This window comes from Scyliorhinus torazame, chromosome 3 (genome assembly GCF_047496885.1).
Source record: "Scyliorhinus torazame isolate Kashiwa2021f chromosome 3, sScyTor2.1, whole genome shotgun sequence".
Lineage (NCBI taxonomy): Eukaryota > Metazoa > Chordata > Chondrichthyes > Carcharhiniformes > Scyliorhinidae > Scyliorhinus > Scyliorhinus torazame.
In genome coordinates, this window is record NC_092709.1 from 166,157,086 (window position 1) to 166,184,802 (window position 27,717).

General features: G+C 47.0%; 1 protein-coding gene across 4 annotated transcripts in view; it reads right to left on the bottom strand.

Moving 5' to 3' along the window:
• Positions 1-27,717, bottom strand: part of ccdc149a (coiled-coil domain containing 149a) — a 173,729-nt gene that overhangs the window by 100,519 nt on the left and 45,493 nt on the right. For all 4 annotated transcript variants that reach the window (XM_072496504.1, XM_072496503.1, XM_072496502.1 and 1 more), the window contains exons 3-4: positions 15,859-15,897; positions 9,602-9,709 (exon numbers count right to left, since the gene is read on the bottom strand). In XM_072496504.1, the coding sequence (XP_072352605.1) occupies positions 9,602-9,709; positions 15,859-15,897 (147 nt within the window). The remainder of the gene's footprint in view (positions 1-9,601; positions 9,710-15,858; positions 15,898-27,717) is intronic.

A 27,717-nucleotide genomic window follows, 5' to 3' on the forward strand; every position in this document is an offset into this window, starting at 1 on the left:
ACTGTTGGTTTCACATCCCATGTGACCATTCAATCCTGTCCGATTGTATGGCCAAGGAAAGTGACTTGGGCTTTTCCAAATTCACTTTTGGCAAGGTTTATCGCCAAACCCCCCTCCTGAAGTCGATCGAATATCTCCATCAGATGTTTTAAATGTTCTTTCCATGTCTGGCTGAAGATTACCAGATCATCGATATATACCGCACAATTGGGTAATCCTGAAACAACTTTGCTAGTTAACCGTTGAAATGTGGCTGGGGCGTTTTTCATGCCAAACACATAACTTTGAATTGGTATATACCATCTGGAGTCACAAAAGCTGAAATCTCCTTTGACCTTTCGGATAAAGGTACCTGCCAGTAACCTTTAAGTAAATCCAGTTTGGAAATAAAAGCTGATTGTCCCACTGTCTCAATGCATTCCTCCAAATGTGGGATAGGATAAGAGTCTGTTCTTGTAACTGCGTTAACCTTTCTATAGTCCACACATAACCGTTGGGTACCGTCTGGTTTAGGCACCATCACTATGGGTGAGCTCCATTGGCTGTAACCCACTTCAATTATGCCATTTTTAAGTATACTCTTAATCTCTTTGTTAACCTGTGCCAATTTTAAAGGGTTAAGTCTGTATGGATATTGTTTGATTGGAACAGTATTTCCCACATCTACATCATGTTAGCCATTTTAGTACTTCCCAATTTATCCCCACAAACTTGCCCATGTGATATCAATAACTCTTTCAGGTCAGTTCATTTTTCCTCTGGAAGGTAACTCAACAATTTATCCCAATTTTTAAGAAAATCCTAATTTTCCAATTTAATTTGAGGTATGTCAAATTCACAGTCATCTGGATTTGGTTCGTCACTTTGAGTTAGAATCATTAAAACCTCCTCCGTTTTCTCTCCTTCCCTTTCAAAGTACCCTTTAAGCATATTCACATGACACATTCGATGAGTCTTTCGTCTATCTGGTCTTTTTACCACATAATTCACCTCACTTAATTTCCTTTCAATCTGATAAGGTCCACAAAACCTAGCTTTTAAAGGCACCCCTACCACTGGTAACAACAGTAAAACTTTATCTCCACTGGCAAAACTACGAACTTTGGATTTCTTGTCCGCGACCCGTTTCATCACATTTTGTGCAACTTTCAAATGTTGTCTAGCCAATTCACCTGCTCTATTTAATCATTCCCTAAAATTTGACACGTAATCCAATAATGTAAGTTCTGATTTCTCACTCACCAATTTTTCCTTTATCAATTTAAGTGGTCCTCTTACTTCATGACCAAACATTAGTTCAAAAGGACTAAATTTGGTGACTCATTAGGTGCATTCCTAATTGCAAACAGTACGAATGGAATTCCTTTATCCTAATCCTCTGGATAATCTTGACAATAAGCCCTCGACATTGTCTTTAATGTCTGATGCCATCTTTCTAACACCCCCTGCGATTCTGGATGGTGCGCAGTTGATATAAATTGTTTTATTCCTAAGCTATCCATAACTTCTTTGAATAACCTTGAGGTAAAATTTGATCATTGATCCGATTGTATTTCTGTGGGTAGTCCATATCTAGTAAAGAATTTAAGTAACTCCTCCACAATCTTTTTAGCTGTAATATTACGTACTGGAATGGCCTCTGGAAACCTAGTACACACTTCCATTATCGTCAAAAGATATTGATTCCCACTTTTTGTTTTAGGAAGCGGCCCTACGCAATCAATTAGGACACTTGTCAAAGGTTCTTCAAATGCTGGAATGGGTATTAAGGGCGCTGGTTTTATCATTGCTTGAGGTTTCCCTATCACTTGACATGTGTGACATGATTGACAAAATTTAACTACATCTTTATGTAGTCCAGGCCAATAAAAATGTTTCTGGATTTTAGCTTGAGTTTTCCTTATTCCCAAATGACCTCCCACTGGTACCTCATGTGCAACTCGCAACACCTCCTTACTATACCCTACCGGCAATACTACTTGATGAACATCTGTCCACTTTTCATCGGCCTGCATATGTAAAGGTCTCCATTTTCTCATCAAGACATCACTTTTATGGTAATAACACTCTGGTATACACTCAGATTCCTCTTTAGTGTATGCTTTCTGATACATCCGTTTTATTTCTACATCTTTCTGTTGCAACTCCGCCATTTTCCTGAACTAAAAATATCCGCCTCATCCTCCTCCACCTGTTCTTGTTCTTTTTCAACCACCTGATCAAAAATCGTTTCTGATAATTGCACTTCAACTTCATCTTCACTCTTTGATTTCTCCTCTTGTCTTAACCTGTGACTTTGTGACCTTGTTACTACACAATCCGGACAAATCCCAGGATATTCGTCCTTCAACACTCCAGTTGTCTGATTTTCCACTGGCTTATCAACCACAGTAGGCATCACTCCCACCTGCGATCCAGCTATATCATTACCCAAGTTAAACTGTATTCCTGGACAAGATAGTTTCTCTATTATTCCTACTACCACTTCACCACTCTTCACTGGACTTTCCAACCTTACCTTATATAATGGAACACTATTCCTTTCACCCTGAATTCCACATATTACCACCTTTTCTGGCAACATTCTTCCCAAACTATCTCTTACCATTAAAGATTGACTAGCTCCCGTATCTCTTAAAATTGTGACTTATTTACCTGCTCCTCCTGATACTCATGAGTAAATTTTACCCACACAAGTAAATTCTTTAAAGAGATCTGGCACTTTCTTATCAATCACCTCTTGATCAGGCTGTACAATCTTTTGCACCTCCTTCGCTTCCCTTGGGCTTTCCTTTACCACTTTAACAAACCCCACTGTCTTATCCTGTTTTACCACATCAGCCTTCCCAGTGCTTTTCTTCAACCACCAACACTAGGACTTTACATGGCATGGTGTATTACAGTGAAAACATTTGACATTTTTCATTTCTTTTCCACCGTTCTGGATTTCTTTTTTTAGTCTGAGGTACAATCTCCTTATTATCTCCCATCAGATCACCTTTATTTTTACCACTTGAGTATTTCTCATGTCCCCAGTTTCTATCTCTCACAGGCTGAAACTGATGTCGGAAACCAAGGTTTGATTTATGAACTAATTCATAATCATCTGTCATTTCTGCTGCTAACCTCGCAGTTTTAACCCTCTGCTCTTCCACATGAATTCTCACTGCATCAGGAATTGAATTTTTAAACTCCTCCAAAAGTATAATTTCTCTGAGAGCATCATACGTATGATCTATTTTCAAAGCCCTTATCTACCTATCAAAATTACTCTGTTTGATCCTTTTAAACTCCATGTATGTTTGACCAAATTCTTTCCTTAAATTTTTAAACCTCTGTCTGTAGGTTTCAGGCACCAGTTCATATGCACCTAAGATGGATTTTCTTTCACCTCCTCATAATTCCCAGACACCTCCTCCGGTAGAAATGCAAACACTTCACTACCAGCTTTGTTTGAATCAGTAATACCCACATGTCCTGTAGCCATTTCATTTCTTTAGCTACCTTCTCAAATGAAATGAAAAAGGCTTCTACCTCCCTCTCATCATACCTTGGCAATGCTTGGACATATTCAAATAGAACCCCACCAAGCCTTTGACTTTGACGCTCTTTCTCACTATCCTCATCACTATCATCCAACTGTACGTTTCCCTTTGCGTCAGCCAATTTTAACTGACTGTCATGTTTCATGGCCATTTTCTGAAGTTCAAACTCTCTCTAAAACCTTTTCCCTGATCTGTATCTCCCTTTCTCTTTCTTTTTGTTCTGCTAGGGCCATTCTTTCTTTTCTTCTTTCTTCTCTCTCCGTTTTTTTCTCTCTCTCTCTTTTTCCTCTCTATCTCTTTCTCTTTCTTTTGCCGCTCTCTCTTTCTTTTTCCTCTCTTTTGTATTCAAGCTGCTTTAATTCATTCTCATGTTCCATTTGTTTAATTTGTAACTGAATTTTTGCCATTTCCAATGAGTCAATCTGTATCTCAGGCAACTTTATTTGCTTAGCCACCGCCATAATTACCTCGTCTTTTCGCATTTTGTCAGGTAATGTTAACTGCAATGTTTTTGCCAAATCTAACAGTCTGCTTTTAGTCTCTGTCCATAAGGTACTGCGTGTGACCGTCTCCACCCTCCAAAACTTCAGAGCCTCGGAAACAACCATTGTCCACAACACACTCCCTATGTAAACTGAAATACCACACCTGAAAAGCAACCGCAATATGCTCACCCCTCACTGTCTTTAAGTTCACTAAGCCAATCCAATAGATGAGACTTTTTTCCCCCTCGAGCCCCCAATTTGTTATGGGCCAGAGTTTAGAGAGCCCCAAACTGTATCATGGTGTTCACCTGACCCACAACGTTTAATAGATTGTGGTATGGGGAGCACACGGCCCACTCTACAGGTGTGGTACAGCAGAAATGGAAAAGTATTTTTTTTAAAGCAAAACAATGTTTATTCTATGAACTCAAGTTAACCTTTTTAAAACATACAGTGCACATCTTAGCAACCACCAATTCAAATATAACCCCCAAAGAATACAACACTAAGTAATCCTTAAGCTGTCCTTTTAACATTCATAAGACTTTAAAAATACTTTAAACAGAAGCACATCAGATTAAAGTCACAACTGAGAGCAGTTATTAGTTTTAAATCATCAAAGGATCGATTTCCAGTCTTTAGATTACAGAGAGAGAGACTCATACACCTTCTGGCTGTGACTGCAGCTATCCAGCTCTGAAAACAAAACTGAAACACACCCTGCAGCAAACAGCCTAAAATGAAAGCAAAAAGCTGACAAACAGCCCAGCTCCACCCACTCTCTGAAATCACTGCAGTAGTAAACACCCATTTCTTAAAGGTACTCTCACTACTGATATTTATATACACACCCATTTATAAACACCCATTTCTTAACGGTACTCTCACATGACAGCTAGCGGACCCGTAATTGCCTTCCTAGCCTCCCACAACATACTGGGATAGATTTGATCAGGTCCCGTGGATTTAACTACTTTGATATGCTTTAAGACTTCTAACACCTCCTTCTCTGAAATATGTACACTCCTCAAGACATCACTATTTATTTCCCCAAATTTCCTCACATCCAAGCCTTTCTCAACAGTAAATGCAGATGAGAAGTATTCATTTAGGATCTTCCTACATCTCTTATGGATCCGCACATAGATGACCTTGCAGATCCTGAAGAGGCCCTACTCTCTCCCTAGTTACTCTTTTGCCCTTTATGTATTTGTAGAAACTCTTTGGATTCTCCTTTGCATTATCTGCCAAAGCAATCTCATGTCCCCTTTTTCCCCCTCCTGATTTCTCTCTTAACTTTACTCCGAAAACCTCTATACTCTTCAAGGGATCCACTTGATCCCAGCTGCCTTTTTCTTTCTGACCAGGGCCACAATATCCCGAGTCATCCAGGGTTCCCTACTTCTGCCAACCTTGCCCCTCACTCTGAAAGGAATGTGCTTTACCCTGAACCCTAGTTAACACACTTTTGAAAGCCTCACACCCACTTACCAACCATCCCTTTGCCTGCCAACAGACTACCCCAATCACCTTTTGAAAGTTCCTGTCTAATACCATCAAAATTGGCCTTGCCCCAATTTAGAATTTTAACTTTTGGGCCAGACCTATCGTTCTCCATCGTTATCTTAAAACTAATGGAATTATAGTCACTAGTCCCAAAGTGATCCCTCATGAACACTTCTGACACCCACCCTTTCTTATTTCCCAAGAGGAGGTCAAGTGGTCTCAGACAGAATACAGCACAGATTTAGCAGAATTACACCAGGGCTAAATGTTTATGAGGACTGTTTGCTAGACTGCACTTGAATCCCCTAGAGTATAAAAGACAAATGGATATCTAATTGAGGTGTTTAAAATGGTTAAAGTAGTTGAAAAGACCTATTTCCTGTGCTGGGAGAGTCCAAAACAAGGATGTATACCCGTGAAAACAAAGTTAGTGGTGACGTAAGGAAGCACTTTTTCACAGAAAAGGTCGGGAAAATCTGGAACACTGTCCCCAAAAATGCTATTGAGGCAAGGTTGAGCGGTTAAATAGCATTCTTCTGCTTCTATGTTCCAGAACAGAAATGCTTCATTGAAACAAAAGGCAAAATTACAAAGGAATGGGGAAGAACTATTAGGAAATGAACTGGAGAATGTTACTGAAGATAGCTTCGTGGAGGAAAAATTAAATATCTTTAGAACAATAATAGTGACTTGGTCACATACATACATAACCAAGAGAAACCTGCCGAAGTTAAATAAGCACTTTCTGAAATAGTCAAGCAAATATATTTCAAAGAGATTTTTAAAAATCTATTCAAAGTATACAGGGAAAATGAAGAGTGAACTCCATCAGGAGGAAAATAATTTTCTAAAGTTAAAAGGAATATTAGAATATCAAAGGGGACATTGGAGATGAGTTTAGTTAAAAATATTTTTTTTTAATTTAAAAAAAAATAAAATAAATTTAGAGTGCCCAATTCATTTTTTCCAATTAAGGGGCAATTTTTCGTGGCCAATCCATCTACCCTGCACATCTTTGGGTTGTGGGGGTGAAACCCATGCAAACACGGGGAGAATGTACCAACTCCACACGGACAGTGACCCAGAGCCGGGATCGAACCTGCGACCTCGGCGCTGTGAGGCAGCAATGCTAACCACTGAGCCACCGTGCTGCCCCTAGTTTAGTTAAAAATGTGAAGCATGATATTAAAATGTGTGCCTACAAGAGCACTTGAAGGATAAAGTGACAAGGAATTTACTGAAGATAAATTAGTTGAATTATTAAATGAATATCATCATATTGATTTTTGTACAGCCGAAATCCTCAAAGATTTTGGAATTAACGTGGTTCGGATACTTGATAAGTTAGGGGACTAATAACCAACAATCGCTTGGGATATATACCTTGGGGTACTAAAGTGGACTAGGGAAGCCATTTGTAGCAGCTGATTACTCGCCTAACTAAGCCTGAAGTCTCCACTCCCCGTGCCTTAATTCACACCGATTCATGTTTCACCATCACTCCTTAGTTTACTGAACTATACTAGCTCCTGGTTAAGAAACCAATCGATTTAAAAATTCTCATCTTTGTCTTCTAATCCTTCTATGGCCTCTTCCCTCCCTATCTCTGTAATTTTCTCCAGCACTGCACTCTGCTAATTCGGGCATATTGAGCATCCACAATTTTAAACACACCATCATTGGTGGCTTTCCTTTCAGCTTGTTAGGCCCTAATCCCCCTGTCTAAAAGTCTCAGCCTTTTTACTTCTATTTCCTTCTTTACGATGCTCCTTAAAACTTACCTCTTCAGCCAAAAACTTTGGTCAACTACCTATTATTTTTTCATATGGCTCGGTGTCGCATATTGTTTGTTTGTGCTTCTGTGAAACACCTTGGGACATTTTACTATGTTAAGGCAGTGTAGGAATACAAGTTGTTGTTGAAAGTAAGTGTAGTATCTATATTTAAAAAGACCAACAGGTAGAACGCAAGCAATTATGGGCCTATTGCTGCGGCTCAGTTGGTAGCACAATCGCCTCTGAACCACACAGTTCGCTCTCTAGGGCTTCAACAGAAAAAATCAAGGCTGACACTCCAGTGTGATATTGAGAGAGCACTGCAGTGCTTGGAGACGCCATCTTTCAGATCAGATGTTGGTTGAGGTCCCCCCATCTACCTGATTGGTTCCATGTTAAAGATCCCATGGCACGTTTCAAAGAAGTCATCCGCATTGTCCTGGCCAATATTTATCCCCCAATCAACATCACAAAAAAAAATGGTGACTACACTGTAAAAGTAATTCATTGGATGGAATTTAATGCTTGCGGCTGCAGGCCGATCCACCGGCTGGATAGCCAGTGGCAACCACGCCATGGCTATTCTATGCTCTCCCAACATGGTTTAGTGCCACTTAGGCATTTAACTACTCGGTATTAGGGTCCTCGACGTGTTCAGCGTGGCTATCCCATCTCCAAAGGCGGTCGACCAAACAGAGGTGGGCAGCTCTCCAGTACCAGCAGCACTCGTCTGTCGCTATTGCAGGAAGCCCATATTGCTGGAGCCTGGAATGAAGGTAAGTGAGGAGTCATCGCTGGAGCCAGTTGGAGAGGCCAGACCGAGGAGGAATGGAGGTGGGTTAGATTTTAGGACAGACGAGGTCTTCACCCATGGATGTCCCATACCCCTGGCTGGTCTCGCCATTGGGCATGGGCTGTCGAAGTGGAAGGGATCCCCGTCACTGGGCCAGAGGCATACCCACCAGGGTTTACCAGGTGGGTTGCCCACATGGTATGAACCTTGTCCGCAGTAGCACAACAGCATGATGTCCTTAAGTAGTCCATAAGGGCCTCAATTAGCTTCCAGGCAGGAAGGCCATCCCCAAGCCTGACCAAACAGGTAACTCCACTTCCTCACTGGCCTTGGGGAGGGGAGTTGGGTGGGGTAGAATTAAATTCTGTCCTTTGGCTGTTAACACTCTGAGGCATCCAGTGGTTATGAAAAGCACCATATAAATGCTAGGCTCTTTAATTATCTTATCCCAATATCAAAAACATATCAAAATTAATTATAAGAGGCAACAATAATAATAATAGAGATAGCAAAAGAACGATAAACGGATCAGATCCACAGAGATAGATCTGATGAATGTTTCCTCTGCCTGTTAGCTGTAAGGGTTCCATGTGAAATGAGGTTGGAGTATTCTACTGAAAAAGCAATGGGGAGGGAAGTGGGCATTATTGTGTTTATCCAAAATAAAATTAGATCTATGATGGGAAATATGCCAGTGTTGTTCCATGATCTCGGTGATCTGTCCTTCTGTGAAGTAATACCAGCTTTGGGAAGCTTACGCCCATGGGTCATCTTCCAAGGTTGTGCACCTGATGAGGATCCGTGAACCATTGGTGGCATCTATTGGAAATGTGAGTATGCTCTGGAAACAAATTTCCTGTGGGCAGTGCATACTCAGATTATTGATAACTGCCGCCAGTGAGGAAACTACCTGCCCAAGACACAAAGTTACCCTGTCAACCTGTTGCCCTTTGACAGTTTATGCTGGTCATCCTGCTTAGAAAGGGTGGCATTTTCTTTTGTGATTACTACCTCAAAGAGAGTTTCTTCACATGGTCATCAGAAGACCAGTTCCAGCAGAGCTGCTAGCAGCTATTAGTCAGTTATCTAAAATCAGCAAATGGATTGTAAGGTTAGGCAGACCTGAAGGAAGATACTGACAATAGTGCAGCATAAACATTCAAATACATGGAAACAGATAGTGAATTTCTAACAGTGCTGAACTACTAAATGAGCATGTTTATTAGACTGAGCTGCATACTGCCGCTAATAACAAAAACCTGTCAACCAGAACATTTTAATCACTTGCAGAACTGCAGTTATTTATTTTTCATACTCTGATTCACCAAATGAACCATTATATTTTGCTTATGCAATTTATTCACTATTTTAGATCAATTTTCACTCTTTTTGTGCATTGAAGATTTCCTTCCCCTCCCCTTTTTACTTCAAGCAGACAAGACTGGTGATTTTCTTCTTCCACCGCCCCTAACTCCAACCCATCGTTATAAATGATACCTTGTTGTCACCCTGTGCCTCAGTTAGTCTCTGCTGGAGCTCCTTGATTTCCTCTGTCAGCTGTTTATTCCGCTCTCGAGAACTACTCAATAGTTGTGCAAGGTTTGCCTGGACAAAGAAATGAAATTTGAGTTTATTTACTTTCACATTACAAATGCTCACTAATGATATTATCTTGCCTTGTTCCAAGTGTTTGACTTCGAACTTGATTCCCTCTACCTTCATATCCAAAAATCAACAGCTGTGTGATTTATTTACTTCAAGGGAAACACAATGGACTTTATGATTTCTGGCAGAGTGAGGGAGACAGAACAGTATAAGTGTACAGTCCACTTGCTTCCGCTATTTCAGCATGGTGAACCAAGCGCCAACTAGCCAATTAGCGGCTGCCCAGCAGGAAGGCTGGCCAATTAGCCCTGAGAAGGGGGTGGGGGGGAGCTCCACGCCCATGTGGGGGTGTACGGCAGGATGTTCGGCATGACTGGATTTAGGCTGTGAACTGGAAGTCACTCACAGCCACCCATTTAAAGGCCCACTGGCATCGGGAAGGTAGCAGCTTCACAAGGAATCCACGTTTGATGGCACCACTCTTTGAACAAGGCAGTATCCATAGAGAACACAAGCTGTGCAACAGCAGCAGGTGAAAGTGTGTTTTTCCCTTCTCATGACTTGTGTGCCAGCAGTCTCATTCCGGACCCTTGCCAAGGAGCGAACCTGTCCCATTTTCCTTCTGTATAATATGTTTTCAAGCAGAAGAGAGTCATGTTCTTCCATTTAACTGTCTCTACACAAAGAGGCTGAAAGACCACCTGACTAGTAGGCTGGTTTAGCTCTGTGGGCTAGACAGCTGGTTTGTGATGCAGGACAAGGCCAGCAGCGCGGGTTCAATTCCCGTACCAGCTGAGAATTCTGAATTCTCCCTCTGTGTACCCAAACAGGCGCCAGAGATGTGGCGACTAGGGGCTTTTCACAGTAACTTCATTGCCGTGTTATGTAAGCCTACTTGTGACAATAAAGGTTATTTATTGATTTATTTATTTCCAGCATTTTCTGCTTTGAATTCTCACCATCTCTTGCAGCTGGCTGGCCAAATGGTGGGAACCCCACAAATTGGGACAATGACTTAATGATAATCCTCAGCCTCTTCCTGAGACTCATTGCTAGAAGATGCAGCTTGCTCCACTAGATCATCTCTGCCAGGATCTCCCTGCTCTGCATATTGTGGACAGCATGGCAGAACATGGCAATTAGTGAGACACAAGCCGGAGAAATTTGCAGAGAGCAGACTTCATGTTCCAAGCATCAAAATCACATTTTAAGATTGGTGTGCTCAATGATGGCCCTTGTAGATGCATGGCTCTCATTGTAACACACCTCAGCCTCTGCCTGCAGATTTCTCAATGGGGTCATGAGACATCTCTTCAGCGAGTCTCCCTTGTCTCCAAGTAGCCAATCCGCATAATGTCCTGGTGGACAGAACATCTGTGGCACCTAGGAGTGCCTAAGGATGTTATGGGTCGTGACTACTTCCAGGATAGCGAGCACATATCTGAATGACAGTTCGACAATGAACATAAGAACTAGGAGCAGGAGGAGGCCATCTGGCCCCTCGAGCCTGCTCCACCATTCAATGAGATCATGGCTGATCTTTTGTGGACTCAGCTCCACTTTCCGGCCCGAACACCATAACCCTTAATCCCTTTATTCTTCAAAAAACTATCTATCTTTATCTTAAAAACATTTAATGAAAGAGCCTCTACTGCTTCACTGGGCAAGGAATTCCATAGATTCACAACCCTTTGGGTGAAGAAGTTCCTCCTAAACTCAGTCCTAAATCTACTTCCCCTTATTTTGAGGCTGTGCCCCCTAGTTCTGCTTTCACCCACCAGTGGAAACAGCCTGCCCGCATCTATCCTATCTATTCCCTTCATAATCTTATATGTTTCAATAAGATCCCCCCTCATCCTTCTAAATTCCAACGAGTACAGTCCCAGTCTACTCAACCTCTCCTCGTAATCCAACCCCTTCAGCTCTGGGATTAACCTAGTGAATCTCCTCTGCACACCCTCCAGTGCCAGTACGTCCTTTCTCAAGTAAGGAGACCAAAACTGAACACAATACTCCAGGTGTGGCCTCACTAACACCTTATACAATTGCAGCAGAACCTCCCTAGTCTTAAACTCCATCCCTCTAGCAATGAAGGACAAAATTCCATTTGCCTTCTTAATCACCTGTTGCACCTGAAAACCAACTTTCTGCGACTCATGCACTAGCACACCCAGGTCTCTCTGCACAGCAGCATGTTTTAATATTTTATCATTCAAATCATAATCCCTTTTGCTGTTATTCCTATGCAATGGTCGCACACAAGTTGAAGACTGCTGGAGTGAAAATCTTTATGATTGATGGATGCCCTGATAGAGATTTGATGGCAGTGTGTGTGCAATCTATCACACCTTGAACTTTGGGGAATCCAGCAATACAGGTAAAGCCTCTGGCCCGGTCAGTCTGACTAACGTCATCAGTGGTAAAGGAGATTGTCATTTCTTCACCTAAACATTGCATCTGTGATTATCTTTATGCAATGGCGACCTTAAGTTTAAGATATGCCGTAAATATCTTTAGTTGCTGCCTGGAATGACCCAAATGCATAAAGGTTCAAGGCCACAGTTATCTTGAGAGTGACTGGCATAAGGTGGTTATCGGCGCAATTTGAACTGATCTCCCTAACCAGCAATTCACAAAAGGAGGTCACAGTCTGCAAAGACACTGGTGCTCTGAGAGGCAAAGGTAATTTGTCCTTTGCCTGTAGACCCTCGGTGTGGGATAATATCTTCCCCTACTACAGATTGGTTGTTGTTGTTGACTGTCTAGTTTTAGCCCTTGCACAGCAGCAGGTCCCTCACTTGGCCTGGGCTGCATGGTGCACCTGTCCCTGGACAGCTGGCCTCCGCTGTCTCCTTCTCAATTCGTCCTCACTGAAGGAGCTTCCTTCAGCATGCACAATCTCCATGTGGACAGCAATCTCTGGTTTCCTGGAGACCACACCCGCAGGATAATGATGTCTCTAGGCCCCCATCCTGCATATTCATTTTTTATTTGTAATGTCAGACTATAAACTAAGGAAATATTAGGCATGACCTACTGATTGCATCCCACTGGAATCAGTATAGGACGCAGCTGGTAGATCCCGCAAGAGGCCTCTTCCGGGATTGCCAACGGGCGTTACTCCTCAGGAGATCGAACGATCCTACAATGGGTGGGAGCCAGACTTTCAGAGTTAAGTGAGCTTAAAAACATACTTAGCCCTGCCAACGTCAGATCTAACTGGACCCCAGGATGTACCGGCCTCGCTGAGGAGACCCCAGCCGGGCACCATCTAGCACTGGTCCCCACAAATACTGACCAGGCAGAACCGCACTTGGGGGGGTCTCCCAGGCGATCGGAGGCCCCCGGGTGGCTGGCACGGCTGATGCCACGACGGCACTGCCAGCCTGGCATTGCCAGAGTGCCCAGTTGGCACTGCCAGGCTTGCATGGGCATTACCAGAGTGCAAGGCTGGAAGTGCCAAGGTGCCCAGGTGACATTTTGCATGTGCTGGGGATCGGCCTGGGATGCCCTACCCATATGATGTGGGGTGCAGGGGACTCAAGAACCCCCAACAGGCGGGTTGGGGTGTAGGTGGGGGTCTAGGAGTCAAGTCGGGGAGTCGGGAGATCAGGGCGCCAAATCGACTGAGTTCCACGCTGATGACTGAAAAAAAACAGAGAGCCGTTAGATAGCGGGGCCATTCCCGGCCAAATGTTGCCACCTTCAACTGCTACATGCAGCCATTACAGGCCTTTTCACCCGCTCTTGTGCCGCCTCTCGCTCCCAAAATCTTTCACATGGGGCTATTGAAAAATGGAGTGGGCATTGAAAAACTGCTGTCAGTTGAATCTTTAACAAGTTCAATAGCCTGCTAATTTGTTTTTTTCAAAATGGGCAAGCTTCCAATATCGGTTCCCGTTTGCCTAGAGTATTGTCGGAAACTGGCAGGATGACCTTGGATTGCTGGCGTGATGTCATCACACTATTTTTATACCTAAGCACATGGGCGTCCTACCGGATTCAAATCCACTCCAATGTCAATTAACTCTTGTTGTGAATTTATTTACTTTTAAAATATTTTTATTGAACATGGTTTAATGAATACAGAACAGTAAAATAAAACAAACAACACCCTCAAACAAAACAGCAACTCCCCAACCCTCCAACAGCTGACGGTGACTAGCTCTTCAAAGAACAGAATAAAAGGCCGCCATCTTTTATAAAAACCCTCAATTGGGCCTCTTAATGTTTACTTAATTGTCACAAGATGCAAAAATTCCATACGATTCCCCCAGCCATACCGCGGCATTGGTGGAGAAGCTGACCTCCACTCCAACAGTACCCGCCTGCGAGAGATCAGCGAGGCGAAGGCTAAGACATCCGCCCCCGCACCTGTCTGCAGCTCCAGCAGATCTGACACCTCAAATATGGCCACCAGGGGACTGCGCTCCACTTCCATCTGTAAAATCGGCGACTGTGGGAGAGGTTTGAATTGCCATGGGACAGTCAGTTTAGGTATGCGCAGGTGCGTGACTTTGTGCGAAAGGAATGGCGGGCGTTCCCAAGCTACTAGAGTACACATTGTTGGAGCCACTGCTGCTTCCTGACAAGCTGGGGGAGAGTGGAATTGGGGATATGTATGGATGGTTGGAGGAGCAGGGCGGGTCACCGGTGGTGAGGATAAAGCATAAGTGGGACGAGGAGTTGGGGGAGGGAAATAAGTTGGAGACTCTGGTGTGAGGCGGTGCAGCGAGCGAACTCAACCTCCTCCTGTGGGAGGATGAGCTTGATTCAGTTCAAGGTGGTACACAGGGTACACATGATTGGGGCGAGGATGAGTGGCTTCTTCCAGGGGGTGGCTAATGGATGTGAGAAGTGCGGGGGGGGGGGGGGGGGGGGGGGGCGATGAATCATGCTCACATATTCTGGGGCTGCGAGAAGTTGGGAGAGCTTTTGGGAGGTGGTGTTTGGAGCACCATCTAGGGTAGTGGGGGTGGAGCTTAGGCCGGACCCGATGGTGGCGATCTTTGGGGTATCGGAGGAGCCGGAGGTGCTGGAGGGGAAGGGGCCAATGTTGTGGCCTTCGTCTCTCTGGTTGCCCGGTGAAGGATCCTGTTGAATTGGTGGTCAGATACGCTGCCAGGAGTGGCAGCATGGCTGGGGGACTTGCACAATTTTCTCCAGTTGGAAAAGATTAAGTTTGAGTTGAGGGGGTCAGAAGAGGGTTTTGAGGTGCATGGAGGCCGTTTATGATATTATTTGAGGAGTTCTTCGTCGCGGGGGCTGAGGGAATAAAAGGGAAAAAAATTGTACAAACATTTGGATTATGCTTTGATGGACTGTGTATTTTGCTGATATTGTGTATGTTTGGAATAAAATATCTTTTAAAAAAAAGAATCGCCGACATGCTGCTGGAGAACGAAACCCAAAATCTCACCAGCTCAGGACTTGGCTGCTGTGAGTTTCTAATTAAGAATTTGTTAAGCCTTCTTCAATTAATCTGCTTGTAAATCTTAAATCACTTCATGCATAAGCTCAAAAGAGGGTATCATGTTCATTTGCATTAAGTGAGCCGCGGTAAACAGGGCTACAGAAAAACATTGGCGTATTTGGTAGGGTCCAAAAAGAATGTTATTTTTTGGTCAACAAGCAATAAAATGACAGATTTCAACATCAGGAAAAGAGACAGAAAAATGGCTAAACAAATATCAACAGGCCACCGTGAATGTGCTTTGGTTACAATCCTCATCTGGAAAGAAAGGTCCTGCTTACACCTAATAAGAGTTTCCCCACATTTCAAAATATCCTTGTCCTCAAAATATTATTTTAAAACTCCAATTCATATTGGAATGTTTCTTTAAATTAATTTTTCTTAATTTAAATTCTGTTGATCTACCATCCTGATTTGCATTTTTTCCATCTAAACTTCCTATTTCATTAGCATTCAATGACAGGCTGTGTTCATGTTTTAGCCTAGGAGATCAATTGGTCGCAAATTTGATCACAGCTAGCATTTATTTCAAATACTGGGTAAGGCTTATTTCTTTTTGATGCATGCTGTGTCTAGTTCACTTTTATGGAATTGATGTTGCAGTTAATTATAAAACATAACTACAGCCAAAATAAACATGATTTTGTCAAACAAGCTTTATTAAGTTACACCTTACCTGATTACGCTTTTCTGGAGGGAGAGTAGGATCACCATCCTGTGGAATTTTTAAAAAAATGATATAAATGCAAACTTTACCGACTACCATTGTAACAATTTTCAGAATCTTTGATGCATTATTATTATTCCATTTTCTTTGTAGCTTGGCCTTGTTCCATTTTAGAAAATAATCAAAATGGTGGAAGGATACCGACTAGTTTTCAATAGATTCCAAGTAACACAATGAATCAGATAGTATATGAAAGGCAGTGCAAAACTGTGGGTCCAATGTCTTGTGCCATGAAGCTACAGAGTACTTTCCCCCAGGAAGGAAGAGAAAATCCCAAAGAGTCAACCTTGAGTAATTCCAATGTGCCTCCAAGCAGACATTTTCAGTGCGGCATTTCAAAATGGGGAAAAAGCAGAACAATCTTCCTCTAGGCTACAACAATTAAGGACAAAGGGATAAAAAAAAGTAACACCAAAAAAAGTTTTGGTCTGAATCAATTAAGTATCACAAATTGTGAATAATCGCTAGAAAATATATACAATGACAGTACAAAATGACCACAGCAATTATTTTCCCAGTGCCTGCCTTTTAGTTTATGGGAGGTTGTGTGGTGCAGTGGGTAGCTTCCCTGCTTCCGAACCAGAACTCTGGATTTGAGTCCCACCCCAGCACATGATAGCCAACGAAGATGTGTTCATAACATGGCCAACAGGTTGGGTATCAGCAATGGGAATGGGAAGAGCAGGAGAGATTCCTGGTCAGCCATGTGATAGAAAGAAAATTGGAGCCCCTACTACCACTATCCATAGATCCAGACTACAACATGTGTGTAAAAGTACATATTGCCACGGTAACTTGGACTCCTTGAGTGAACTGTAAAACACTACCACCTTTGGGTTCATAGCTAAAATTAGTCTTAGCTAAAAGTGTCTTGCTCTCTGTGATGAATGATATCTGTATACATATGTACCTTTAATGCGTAGGCCCCTTTAAGACCGGGTTTGGAACCCTGGGGGACTCCGCCCCCAGGAAGCTGTATTTCAGGTTACGTTCAGTAGGCAGCGTGCAGTGAACACACTTCTCGGCAGCTGTCTGGTTCTCTGGTAATTAAAGCCTTTGTATTATCAAACTCCTCTCCTGAGTCGTAATTGAGGGTATCTCAATTTAATTACCAGACTACATCAAGATGGACAACGGTCTAAAGCCGGAGAAGCTCAATTTGGACACTCGGTCGCCGGAAGCCACTGAAATTTTTAAATACTGGGTCCGGTGCTTTGAGGCCTATCTGAATTCCTCAGGGACTGAAGTTGACGGACCTCGCAAGCTGAGCTTACTACATGCCCGGGTGGGCCACCGACTATCCTCCGTGATCGAGAAAGCTACGACGTACGAAACGGCGGTCGAAATCCTACAGAAGCGCTTTGTAAAGCCGATAAACGAGGTACACACCAGACATTTGCTCTCGATCTGCCGCCAGCGCTCCGGGGAAACGCTACATGAATACTTGGAGAGATTCAACGCACTCGCCAGGAACTGCGACCATAAAGAGGTGGCGGCAGAAGTCCACATGAACTTACATATTTGTGATGCTTTTGTGTCCGGTATCCGATCCACGTACATCCGGCAGCGGCTCCTAGAAGACGGAGCGAAGGACCTCCAACGCACGGTAACGCTCGCCTCTTCTTTGGAAGCGGCCCACCATAATCTCCGCACGTACTCCGCGGACCTTGCCAACCCCTCTCGATCCCCTCCAGACTCGGCCACGCTTCAGGCCTGCGCCGCGTGGTGACCCGCTCACACCGGGGGCCCCCAATGCTATTTCTGTGGGCAAGGCCAGCATTCACGCCAGCGTTGCCCGGCCCGCTCCGCTATCTGCGGTGAATGTGGAAAGAAGGGGCACTTCGCGAAGGTCTGCCTGGCTGGGCCCAAAGGCCAGAAACAAAAGTTTCAGCGGGCCCAGAAATCGAACTCCCGGGACCACAGGCCCCGCAACGCGGCCGCACGGCAGCCGGACACGCCTACTTCCCACGCGTCATCAACCTCGTGCGAGTCATGGGGGCGGCCACCTTGGCAGCAGCCATCTTCAAAACTCAAAACGTGCGACCGACGGCGGCGACCATTTTGCGAGTCCGATTCAACCAAGGACTCTGACTGCCCGCAAAGAGGAGCGATCACACTCGATCAATCTCGGCCGAAGCACCTGCGAAACTCAATGATGCAGGTTCAAATCAACGGCCGCGACACCCCCTGCCTTTTTGACTCTGGGAGCATGGAGAGTTTTACCATCCAGACTCTGCTCCCTGCGCACCTATCCCGCCTCCCAAACTATCGCCCTCACATCTGGGTCTCATTCGGTCCAAATCACGGGGTATTGTGTCGTGAACCTCGCTATTCAAGGCGCCAAATACGCCCGTTTTAAATGTTATGTCCTCCCTCACCTCCGTGCCCCCCTGCTGCTCGGTCTGGACTTTCAGTGCAGCCACCGAAGCCTGACACTGAAGTTCGGCGGACCCCTGCCCCCGCTCACGGTATGTATCCTGGCGACACTCAAAGTTGCACCACCCCCCTCTTCGTGAACCTCACTCCCAACTGTAAGCCCATCATCGCCCCAGGAGTCGGCGGTACAGTGCCCAAGACATGACTTTCATCAAGTCAGAGGTTCAGCGGCTACTAAAAGAAGGGGTCATAGAGGCTAGCAACAGCCCTTGGAGGGCACAAGTACTGGTCGTCCGCTCCGGGGAAAAACAACGAATGGTGGTAGACTATAGCCAGACCATAAACCGCTTTACGCAACTCGATGCGTACCCACTTCCCCGCATAGCAGAAATGGTGAACCAAATCGCCCAGTATCGAGTATTCTCCACGGTCGACCTGAAATCGGCCTATCATCAACTCCCTATCCGCCCAGAGGACCGCCCCTATACAGCCTTTGAAGTAGCCGGTCGGCTCTTCCACTTCCTCAGGGTCCCTTTCGGTGTCACAAACGGAGTCTCCGTTTTCCAAAGGACGATGGATCAAATGGTGGACCAGTACGGCTTACGGGCTACATACCCGTACTTGGACAACGTCACCATCTGCGGCCATGACCAGCAGGACCATGGTGAAAACCTGAGGAAGTTCCTCCAGACCGCCCGGGCCCTCAATCTGTCATACAATAAAGAGAAATGCGTGTTCCACACAACCCGGTTAGCCGTTCTCGGCTACGTCGTGGAAACCGGGGTCCTAGGGCCAGACCCCGACCGCATGCGCCCCCATAAGGAACTTCCCCTCCCCGTAGCCTCAAGGCACTCAAACGGTGCCTGGGGTTCTTTTCCTATTATGCCCAGTGGGTCCCCAGGTATGTGGACAAAGCCCGACCACTCATTAAGTCCACGGTATTTCCCCCGATGGCTGAGGCTCAGTCGGCCTTCACTCGTATCAAGGACAATATCATCAAGGCCGCCATGCACGCAGTGGACAAAACCATTCCCTTCCAGGTAGAAAGCGACGCATCAGATGTCACCCTGGCTGCTACCCTCAACCAGACGGGCAGACCGGTAGCGTTCTTCTCCCGAACCCTCACCGCCTCGGAAATTCGACACTCTGCAGTCGAGAAGGAGGCACAAGCCATAGTGGAGGCTGTGCGACACTGGAGGCACTAGCTAGCCGGTAGGAGGTTCGCCCTCGTCACCGACCAACGGTCGGTCGCCTTTATGTTCGGTAATGCACAACAGGGCAAAATAAAGAATGATAAAATTCTGAGGTGGAGGATCCAACTCTCCACCTACACGTACGATATTACATATCGTCCGGGGAAGCTCAACGAGTCCCCAGATGCCCTGTCCCGCGGCACGTGCGCCAACACGCAGAAAGACTGTCTGCGGGTAATCCACAATGACCTCTGCCACCCGGGGGTCACCCGGCTTGCCCATTTCATCACGTCCCGCAACCTACCTTACTCCACCGAGGAGGTCAAGGCCATGACCAAGGCGTGCCAGATCTGTGCGGAGTGCAAACCGCACTTCTATCGGCCAGACAAGGCTCGCTTGGTAAAGGCCTCTGGGCCTTTTGAGCGACTAAGCGTGGACTTCAAAGGGCCCCTCCCATCCACCAACCGCAACACCTACTTCCTCACTGTCATCGACAAATTCTCCCGCTTCCCATTCGCTGTCCCCTGCCCCGATATGACCTCAGCCTCCGTAATCAAGGCACTGCACAGCATCTTCACCCTGTTTGGTTTCCCCGCTTATATCCACAGCGAACGGGGTACATCGTTCATGAGCGATGAGCTGCGTCAGTATCGGCTCAACAAGGGCATCGCCTCGAGCAGAACGACCAGCTATAACCCGCGGGGAAACGGGCAGGTGGAGAGGGAGAACGCAACAGTTTGGAAGGCTGTTCTTCTAGCCTTACAGGCAAGACGTTTCCCAATCACCCGCTGGCAGGAGGTCCTACCCGATGCCCTACACTCCATTAGGTCGCTCCTCTGTATGGCCACGAACGAGATCCCTCACAACAGTTTGTTTGTCTTCCACAGGAAGTCCACCTCTGGGGTCTCGCTTCCACGTTGGCTGACAACTCCGGGACAAGTTCTACTCCGGAGGCACGTGAGGAACCATAATACAGATCTACTGGTCGAGAGGGTCCAACTATTAAACGTAAACCCTCAATACGCCTACGTCGAGCACCCCGACGGCAAGCAGGACACCGTTCCCCTGCAAGACCTGGCACCTGCTGGCTCACCCACCGACGCCCCCCCCTTCCACCGACGTCCCCCCCCCCCCGTACCGGTGGTCAACTCCGACAGTGCCCCCCCATAGCGCCCCTCTCCCCAGCCGGCGCTGGCACCAATCACCCTAGTCACCCCGGATACCACCCTGCTCCAACGCGGGCAAAGGCTCAGACAACCGTGCTCCTGGATATACCACCACCGAGGACGACCGCATCCGCCGCACCACCGCCGGAGTGGAGAAGGTCGACACGGGCAATCAGACCACCCAAAAGACTGAAATTTGTAATTCCACTTCACCCCTGACGGACTATCCATTTTTTTTAAACAGGGGGTGAATGTGATGAATGATATCTGTATACATATGTACCTTTAATGCGTAGACCCCTTTAAGACCGGGTTTGGAACCCTGGGGGACTCCGCCTCCGGCTCCACCCACAGGAAGCTGTATATAAGGCTATGTTCAGTTTAAGGTGTTACACAGGGCGCATATGACTGGAGCACGGCTCAGTAAATTTTTTGGAGTAGAGGATAGGTGTGCGAAATGCTCGAGAAGCCCAGCGAATCACACCCACATGTTCTGGTCATGTCCGGCACTACAGGGGTTTTGGGTGGGGGTGACAAAGGTGCTTTCGAAGGTGGTGGGGGTCCAGGTCGAACCAAGCTGGGGGTTGGCTATATTCGGGGTTGCAGAGGAGCCGGGAGTGCAGGAGGCAAAAGAGGCTGATGTTTTGGCCTTTGCGTCGCTAGTAGCCCGGCGCAGGATACTGTTGATATGGAAGGAAGCCAAGCCCCTGGGTGTGGAGACCTGGATAAATGACATGGCAGGGTTTATAAAGTTGGAACGGATTAAGTTCGTCCTAAGGGGATCGGCTCAAGGGTTCACCAGGCGGTGGCAACCGTTCGTCGAATACCTCACAGAAAGATAGAGGGAATGGAAAAGAAGAAGACAGTAGCAGCAACCCGGGGGGGGGGGGGGGGGAGGAACCAGAAGGACTCTCAGGGATGTTAGTGTATATGTAAAATATGTATAGGTTGTTGTTATAGGTAATTGTATATTGGACTGCTAAATTGTATTTTTGGAGAGTATTTATTTGGGACAAGGCAGTTGCCACTTAGTTTTGTTTTTTTAATTTCGATGTTGTTTATATATTATTTATTTCTTGCTTAAAACTGGCCATTGTTATTTATATTGTTATATTACTGTGTAAAGGATACACAATGTACTGTCATGGTTGGCCAAAAATTTTGAATAAAATTTTTTTTTTTTTAAAAAGGCTATGTTCAGTAGGCAGTGTGCAGTGAGCACACTTCTCGGCAGCTGTCTGGTTTTCTGGTTATTAAAGCCTTTGTATTATCAAACTCCTCTCTTGAGTCGTAATTGAGGGTATCTCACTCTCTTTCCTTCATTACTATCATTTCCCTTTCATATGACCTTACTTTTTGATCCATCACATCATCTACTTTACAGATGATTTTCAGTTGAACTCATTTGCCTTGCTTCCTTGTTGCAATTTATTAACCATTTTATACTTGGAAACTTTTGTTCTCTTTTCTCTCAATTGTTTCTTCTGGTTTAAACTTTTATGCATTTTTGAATGTTTTTTTTATTATAGCTATCTGCCCTCCTTTTCCAAAATCAATGACACACTAATTTCATAAGTAAGGAAGGATGGCCCGCAGTTACCTCAGCCAAGAGGCCATTCTTCATTTGAGAGACAAAGCAGTGAGTGCTGTTAGACTATTTAACCTTCAGGAGGTGATAACCACAGCTGACCTAAATAGTCCTCACCCAATCCGGAATTACAGGAACATCAGTTAATTGTTCCCCCACTTCCTTGCTGAGGTAGTGAATCGAATGATGAAATCAACTAACTTAGCGTTGATACAAAAGCAAAATACTGCAGATGCTAGAATTCTGAAATAAAAACAAAAATTGCTGGATAAACTCAGCAAGTCAGGCAGCATGTGTGGATGGAGAAACCATGGGTGGGATTTACTGGTTGTTCATGCGTGCGGGAAATTCCAGTCCCATGCCGGCGCACGGGTTTCCCACTGATGAGGGGTACTGTCACTGGGAAATCCTGTTGACAACGGCAGGGTCGGTAGATCCCGCAGGCGGGCCACCTCCGCTTCTGAAAAGCACGCGGCGGGGTGGTCGGTAAATCCCGCCCAAAGTTAATGCATCAAGCCTTATGAAAGGTCATTGACCTGAATCTTTAACTCTGAACTGGGTTTTAGGGGGTTGGGCTGTGAGGTGTAGGCGCCTGCAAAATGGCCAGAGAGGTAGGAGCGTGCTATATTCCTGCCACCATGCAGACAGCCCTCCTGCCAAAGGCCCAATATGCCACTGAAATGGTTGATTAAGGCCTCTTCATTCTGCCACTGGAATTTTACCACCAGTGGGTGTTCCATCCACCGTGTGGGGAGAGAGATCAGAAAATACCATTAACACTGACAGACTGAGTTCTAAGAAGATGGGTTTCTACTTCTGGGGAAGCTGAGCTGGTTCTGGAGAGGGACAAACACACAAAAGGAGAGAAAGGACTCAGGAACGGGGAGAGTGATGCTGCTCTGGGTGCTAACTTGGACCAAAGTTACTGATCATTAGTAAATATGTTTTATTCTACATAAAGATGTTTGGAGCTTTTGTGAGCAGTGCTTACTTGGGCTTCCTAATGTGCAGGTTGCAAAGGAAGGCAAAGAGGATTGGGCAATGGGTTTTGAGCAAGGAGAGATACCGAAACTTACACATTAATCACAAGGTGACACAGGATTTCATCCAGATATAAGCAAATTTTAATTGAAAGCCACCTTGCTGCTTCTATAATTCCCTCTATACCTCAGTACACTTCAATTACCATGGCACCATCCAGCAGATTTTCTATTTTAGTGCTTCTGGCGCACAACCATATATCTTTGAATGGCACCTCAGGAAATTGTGCACTTTCAGCCTGATACTCTCTCCATTAATGTTGGTCTCCAGGTGTGCAATTTTCTGCTATGTTCTCCCATTGGACACAGTTCCATGCCAACACCATGGATGCACAGAGTTTATTCAAAGATATTTGCATCATAAGAACTGTTGGATAAAGTTCAATAATGTTCTCCTTGTCAAATAAGCACGTTTATTTTAATTTAACATATTTACAGCTGGAGCTATGGGGCGAAATTCTCCCCCAACGGCGGGATGCCCGCCGACTGGCGCCAAAGCCGGCGCCAATCAGACGGGCATCGCGCCGGCAAAAAGGTGCGGAAGTCTCCGCATCTTTGGCGGCCTAGCCCCAACATTGAGGGGCTAGGCCGACGCCGGAGGGATTTCCGCCCCGCCAGCTGGCGGAAATGGCGTTTGTTGCCCCGCCAGCTGGCGCGGAAATGCGGCGCATGCGCGGGAGCGTCAACGGCCGCTGTCAGTTTCCCAGCGCATGCGCGGGAGCGTCAGCGGCCGCTGTCAGTTTCCCGTGCATGCGCAGTGGGGAGAGTCTCTTCTGCCTCCGCCATGGTGGAGGCCGTAGCGGAGGCGGAAGGGAAAGAGTGCCCCCACGGCACAGGCCCGCCCGCGGATCGGTGGGTCCCGATCGCGGGCCAGGCCACCGTGGGGGCACCCCCCGAGGTCAGATCGCCCCGCGCCCCCCCCCAGGACCCCGGAGCCCGCCCACGCCGCCTGGTCCCGCCGGTAAATACCAGGTTTGATTTACGCCGGCGGGACAGGCAATTCCTGGGCGGGACTTCGGCCCAGCCGGGCCGGAGAATCTAGCGGGGGGTCCCGCCAACCGGCGCGGCCGGATTCCAGCCCCCGCCCAATCTCCGGGAGCGGAGACTTCGGCGGGGGCGGGGGCGGGATTCACGGCGGCCAACGGCCATTCTCCGACCCGGCGGGAGGTCGGAGAATGACGCCCATTATCTTTAAAATATACTTCCAACTACAACCATATCCATGTACATAGTAAATGTCCCAAGACCCTTCACAGGGGCATTATTAAATGAAAGAGCATTGTCAAACAAAACGTGACAATGAGCAACATAAAATAATAGGGCAAATGACCAAAAGTATGGCTAAAGTGGGAGGTTTTAAGGAGCATCTTAAAGAAGGAAAGAGAGATAGAGAGGCAGAAAGACTTAGGGAGCGGAACTGAAGACATAGCCGCCAATGGAAGAGCAGATTAATATCAGGGATACCCAAGAGGCCGGAATTGGAGGAAAGAAGATGCCTCGATGAGTTGTAGAGCTGGTGAAGACTGCAGAGATAGGGAAGGAGGACACCATGGAGGTATTTAAGAATGAGAATTTCAAAATAAAAGCAGCTGTTTAACCAGGAACCAATGTAGGCCAGTGAGCCCAGGGGTGAGGGATGAATGGGACTTGGTCCGAGTTCGGACACTGGCAGCAGAAGTTCAGGTGATCTCAAGCTTGAGAGAGCAGAATTCAGGAGACAGCAAGGGTTGCAGCAGAAGAGTAAAGTTAAGACTTCCGGTGGCGCCCTCGAGGAAGCAGGTCGCAGGTCGGATCGCTCCCGCCCGTGATGGGCAAGCGGACCTGTTAAACGGACTTTTGCAGGACCTGGCGACCTGGTTAGGTTGAGGAGACGATAGGGAAGAGGCACCCCCCTCCCCCCCCCCCCCCCCGGGGTATGAGCAGCTGGACCAGATGTGGTCGAGTGGAGCGGCAGGGCTCAAAGCGGGATCAGCGGGGATCCCAAGCCGGGCGACAAAACATGGCGGACGGCAGGGACCAGCGAGCTGAGGCTCACTGGCCAAGGGAGCAGCAGATGGAGTTTTTTAAGAACTGCTTCGCCGAATTGAAGAGGGACACGTTGGACCCAATGAGGGCGGTAATGGACCGAATGGTCGAGGCGCAGGCGGTCCAGGAGCAGGCGCTCAGGGAGGTCGAGGGGAAGCTCTCCAGCCAGGCGGACACGGTAACGGAGCTGGAGCACGAGGTGGAAGAGCTGAACGCCCGCCAGAGGAGGATGCAGGAGCAGCTTGAAGAGCTGGGGAACAGAGCCAGGAGGCAGAATGTGAGGATCGTTGGCCTCCCCGAGGGCTGCGAGGGGTCGGATGTGGGTGCATACGTGAAAGGTATGCTCGAGGCGCTGATGGGGCTGGAGGCCTTCCCCCGACCCCTGGAGCTGGATGGGGCGCATAGAGCCTCCGCAAGGAAGCCCAGGACTGGCAACCGACCGAGGGCCTTGGTGGTCCGCTTTCACCGGCTTGCTGACAGGGAGCGTGCTGCGATGGGCCAAGGCGGAGAGGAGCAGCAGATGGGAGAATTGTGAGGTGTGCATCTACCAGGTCTTGGGAACGGAGCTGGCCAAGAGGCGTGCAGGATTCATCAAGGTGAAGGCAGCCCTCTACAAAAAGGAGGTGAGGTTTGGAATGCTGTATCCTGCGAAGCTGTGGGTTACGTTTGAGGAACTCCACTACTATTTTCAGACACCAGAGCAGGTTTGGACTTTTATCAAAGAAAAGAAGCTGGACTTGAACTAAAGGGCACTTAGTTTTTTCAGTGCTGTACAGTGGTGGCAGTCTGTTAACCTAACTTGCTCTGATTAGGAGTGGTTGTCTTCTTGAAAGAAGAAGCGGGACTTGAACTAAGGGACTCTGGGCTCTCAGAGCTTTTGTGTGGCGGCGGTTTGTTAGATTATCCTGTACTGTAATGTTCTATCCAATATTGTTTTCAGCCGGGACGGGGAGCGGGGGCTGGAGGGCGCACTGTGTGGCGTGTTTGTGGGAGATTGCATCGAGGGGGAGGGGGGGGGGGTGGTGTAGAGAGAGGGGCCTGCAAAGGGGGTCCCGCGCTTGGTACCTTTTGGCGGGAGATCGGGACCTCGGAGAGGGGGATGGGCTAGGGGCTGGTCAGGGGAGTTGGAAGAGCACGGGGAGATACGATCAGATTAATGGGTCCTTGGTGTGTGGGGTGAGGGCCCGAGTGCTCAGGTGGGAGACAGACAGGCACCAAGGGCAGGGGCCAGCGTAGCTAGCGTACGTCAGGTGGCACCAGGGAGAGTAGGAGGAGGGGCGGGCTAGGGGCAGGCGCAGGGCTGGCCTGGCAGGTCAGGCCTCGGGGGGTGGGGGAGGTTGGGGGAGGCAGACGGGAAGGGGAGCAGAGGAGACTTAAGGGGCAAGGGTGGGGTGTTGAGGGATCCCCTGGGGGAGAGAGTCGCTGCGGACTCTCAGGGTAAGGCGCAGGAAACCGATAGCAGCACCCAAGTGGGGTTAGAGCCACGTTAGTTTAGTTGAAAACGTGGTGCATAGCAAACGGAGCTGATTGGGGAAATGCTTTGTTACCATATTTATTCTTTCCCACTATTTGTTTTCACTATGTTAAGGCCCTTTGCATAGGCCCTGTTTTCTCTCTGGAAATGTTACAAATTTATTTTAAATAAAAAACTTTATTAAAAAAAAGAGTAAAGTTAAAGGTAACAAAGACATTGATCAGCGTTTCAACAACAGAAAATGTATTAAGGCCTGTTGGAGTCGGGCGATTTTATTGAGGTGGAAATATGCAGTTGTTTTGATGGCACGGTTATGTAGGCAGAATCATATCTCAGGGTCAGTCTGGTTCAGCCTTACTGTTGCCAAGCAGAAGAATACAGTCAGTGGCGAGAGAATGGAGTTTATTGCTGGGGGAAATAAAATAAAATGTGCCTTATTTTCACACAGTTATGGAGACTCTACGGGCCTATAAAATGGAAAACAGGACCCAGGTCTGGCAGTCCTGTCCCATTCCTGACAGATTCCATTTTCACTGTTGGGAGGCAAGGCCTAATTCACACAAGGGAGACTAAAACTCAGCGAGGCCATTTGAATTCAGTGCTAAGTTCAAACAGACCTTGGCCGGGATTCTCCAATCCTGTGGCCAAGTTCTGATGCCGGCGTGCAAAGTGGCGCGAGCCACTCCGGCGTCAACGGGCCTCACCTGGCAGCTATCCACCCCTTCCTTGGGGGCTAGTTGGAGGCGGAATGGTCTCTGCAGCTCCAGCACCCGAAAGCCAGCGCGTAACGGCCGGCGCGAGTCCGCGCATGCACGTGGGTTCCCATCTCCGCGCCGGCCCCTGGGCAATATGGCGGAGCCCTACAGGGGCCTGGCGCGGAGGAACATAAGCCCCAACGGAACTAGCTCACCTGCCGATCGGTCGGCCCCGATCGCGGGCCAAGCCA